The 3,664-nt window shown below is 37.4% G+C and overlaps 1 protein-coding gene across 1 annotated transcript; it reads left to right on the top strand.

Moving 5' to 3' along the window:
- Positions 1-593: 593 nt before the first annotated feature.
- On the top strand, positions 594-1,672 carry LOC103256021 (olfactory receptor 2D2). Its single transcript, XM_008053901.1, has one exon. It carries the CDS (start codon positions 689-691, stop codon positions 1,634-1,636), a length of 948 nt encoding a protein of 315 aa, XP_008052092.1. The 5' UTR covers positions 594-688; the 3' UTR covers positions 1,637-1,672.
- Positions 1,673-3,664: the final 1,992 nt, after the last annotated feature.

The following is a 3,664-nucleotide window of genomic DNA, read 5'->3' as shown; positions in this document are numbered from 1 at the left end:
TGAGTTGAGATTTCACAGAGCTACTGCTGAAGTTGCAGATAATATTGCCAAGGAATATTCTGAGATACTCCTTGGTTTCCTAGCTCCTTCAAGACTGGTTATTTTCTTGAAGAAACATATTAGTTCTGCAGGGTACTTTGGCTGTTTCTGATTTCTTATACCTTTGTGACTGTTTCTTCCAGGGAAGAAACAACAGGAACTTTTAAAAAATCTACGCAATCATAAGAAGAAGAGAGGTAACAAGAGCATATAAGACTCAGGTGTTTTAGTTGATAATAAATTAAAATTGAAAGGCATGACTTTACAGATAAATCTAGTCTGTATTTATGTTGTATTATTAGAAGTGTGATATTCAAAACCATTTTGATAACTGTATTTTGATATACCTAATGGATTTCTTTGTAATCCACTAGTAAGAAAGATGACTTGCCAATGACATCAACAATGGTTGCCAGACGACACCAACAATGAAAGGGCCATTGTGTAAAGTACTGTTTTGCAACACTGAAAATGTTACAATGAAAGTAGCATGATCATCATCAAAAGACCTTATGATGGAGATTCTTGAAAATACTGGAAGTCACTGGGGCAATTCCTAAGACTTGCAACTCTGAATTATATAATTTTATAGGTTATACATGTGTATGTTTACCATGTAGTGACTTTTTACTAAAAAGGAAGAAAAACTATGAGAGAGGCAAATCAGACACAGGTTGCAGAATTCCTCCTTCTGGGAATCTCTGATGACCCACACACCCAGGACCTGCTATTCATCTTATTCCTGTGTGTCTACCTAGTCACTGTGCTTGGAAATCTTCTTCTCATGTCCCTTGTTCATGTTGACTCTCGACTTCACACACCCATGTATTTTTTTCTCTGCAATTTGTCTCTGGCTGACCTCTGTTTCTCTACCAACATAGTACCTCAGGCCCTAGTCCACCTGCTTTCCAGGAAGAAAGTCATTTCATTCACACGGTGTGCAGCTCAGCTTTTCTTCTTTCTTATTTTTGGGTGTACACAGTGTGCTCTTCTGGCAGTGATGTCCTATGATCGGTATGTGGCAATCTGTAATCCTTTGCATTACCCTAGCATCATGACCTGGAAAATGTGTGTCCAGCTGGCCACAGGATCATGGACCAGTGGCATTTTGGTGTCTGTGGTGGACACCATCTTCACCCTAAGGCTACCCTACCGAGGCAGTAACAATATTGCTCATTTCTTTTGTGAGGCCCCTGCACTGTTGATCTTGGCAACCACAGACACCCACACATCAAAAATGGCCATTTTCCTCATGGGAGTTGTGATTCTCCTTATACCTGTTTCCCTAATTATGTTATCCTATGGTTGCATTATAGTGACTATAATCAAGATAAATTCAGCTGCAGGGAGGCTCAAGGCATTTTCTACTTGTGGCTCCCATCTCATTGTGGTCATCCTTTTCTATGGGTCAGCAATTATCACTTACATGACACCAAAGTCTTCCAAAGAGCAGGAAAAACTAGTGTCTCTTTTCTATGCAGTGGTAACCCCCATGCTTAATCCCCTCATCTACAGCCTGAGGAACAAGGATATGAAGGAAGCTCTGAGGAAAGTAACCACAAGGAATTTCCCATGCAGGCTTGGACTCTCACACTGACTGAGCTAAGGGACCATGTTGGTTTCCTACTTGTAAGACTTGTTATGTAATTTTCTTTCTTGTGAGTCTAAAATATATTTAAAATGACGGATATCGTAACTATACTGATTTGATCATTATGCAATGTTTACATGCATTGAAACATCGCCCTGTACTCCCAAAATATTCACAATCATTATATCAATTATAAATTGAAAATTAACTAACAAAAATTTGGTAATATTCTCATCTTTGGTCCATGTCCACAGACACATCCTCTATCCTTCATCGAGCATTTCATTTTTAGAAAGAGGACAATAATCTGCTTCCTTCTCAGTCATTTGACACCTAAGGGTTAGAAAATTCCATGAAAAACATTTACATTTTATAAACCTTGTAAAATTATATTTTTAGTAATGTTATATATTATCATCCATCTAGCCTATATTCTACTCTAAGTTCTTTATCTTTTTGTATTTCTGAGTATCTCTGCATCATAAAATAATCAGTAAATTAACAAATATTACTTACTTAATATGAGGTAGGTGCTAGACGTGTGTCTGTGTGTTCACCTGTATGTATATTTAAGATCAGTAATGAAGAGTATGACTATGAAGCAGAGTGTATGAGCTCTGCTGTCCTTCTCACACTCTTTCAAGACATAAAGGTCATATCTATCAGAATGCATATTCACAAACGTGAATATAGGGTTTTAGATAGCAAGAAATGCTGACATATCACAAGAATAATGACATATGGCAAGAGTGAGAAGCCATAATTAATCCTAGGCCTGAAGGAACAAGAGGAGGGAACTGCAGCCTAGAGAGAGTAGCTATATATGAAGAATACCAGACAAGAGTGGAGGACTTAGGTTAAATGGAGGTGAGGAAGCCATGGGAGAATGTATTTCTGATCCCCTGATATTGCATTCCAATTAGATGCCAGAGAATAAGGGAGCCTTGTGCTATAATCTAAAAAGACAGCAAACATTTGAAGCACGGAGGCAATATGGATCTGTAAGTATTAACGTAAGATGAAGTGCGCCTCTTTTGCCCCCGGCATCTACTTGATCTTCTTTTAGTGATTAATTCATGTTCCTAATATAAATAACACTTAAAGTTCCATTAAAAACTGTATCATAGCAGTGTGATATCAAGTAGGTCATGCTTCTACTTTACATCTAAAAGAATAGCTTCAATCAGGATTATTTATATAAGGAAGTTGGGAGGAGAAAGGGGGATAAAAGCAAATAATTGGCAGAAAACATAGCTGCTGATTCAAAGTTTTTGATCCTGCCCCAGACCCAAATAGAAAATTGTAGCTTCTTCTTTCAGCTCTCTTTAAATTTTTTAATATCTCTACCTTAACCTCAGCTTACTGGAGTTCTTTATCCAGTGTTGTGACTTAAAACATTTGAATCCGTGATCTTTTTACTAAATTTCTGCAATTTCCCTTTGACTGGGGCTATTGTCCAAGGAACTAGAATAAGATATCCCTGTAAATCCTCTGGTTTCCAATCTTTCTTTTCTCCAGTGTATATCAGCAACCCAGTTAGTGCTTAGAAACAGAATCAGTCATAATAGACTGTATAGTGACTTACTATGTCTGCCTGCTGGTTTAGTAATATAGGAGCCTCAATACTAGTGAGCACTCTCAAACTGCACTTCATTAGGACTCTGAGTGGTTCACCACAACTTCAATTTCTTTAATATATACAGGTCTATTCAGACTATATATTTTTTCTTAAGTGGGTTTTGAAGGTTTGTGCTGTTCAAGGAACTTGTCTATTTAATTTTTTTTTAAATCAATATTTTTTATTTTAATATTGTGGGGTACAGTTAAGGGTTAGGTATACAAATACGCTTTATTCAAGCACCCTTGTTGATTAGGGATGTCTCCCGTCCCCAAACAGATACTGACTACTGTTAATCCCATCTCCTTTCCCCTCCCCCCCATAGTTTTCCACCACTGTCATCCTTTTCTTATAGTATTACGATAGATGTTCAAAGTCCACTATATGAGTGAGAACATGTGATACTCAGATCTTTG

The sequence above is a fragment of the Carlito syrichta genome, unplaced genomic scaffold (genome assembly GCF_000164805.1).
Source record: "Carlito syrichta isolate Samal-C Ts95f unplaced genomic scaffold, Tarsius_syrichta-2.0.1 Scaffold288845, whole genome shotgun sequence".
Classification (NCBI taxonomy): domain Eukaryota; kingdom Metazoa; phylum Chordata; class Mammalia; order Primates; family Tarsiidae; genus Carlito; species Carlito syrichta.
Note: the sequence above shows the minus strand (reverse complement) of the source record. Positions and strands in the feature narration are given on the sequence as shown.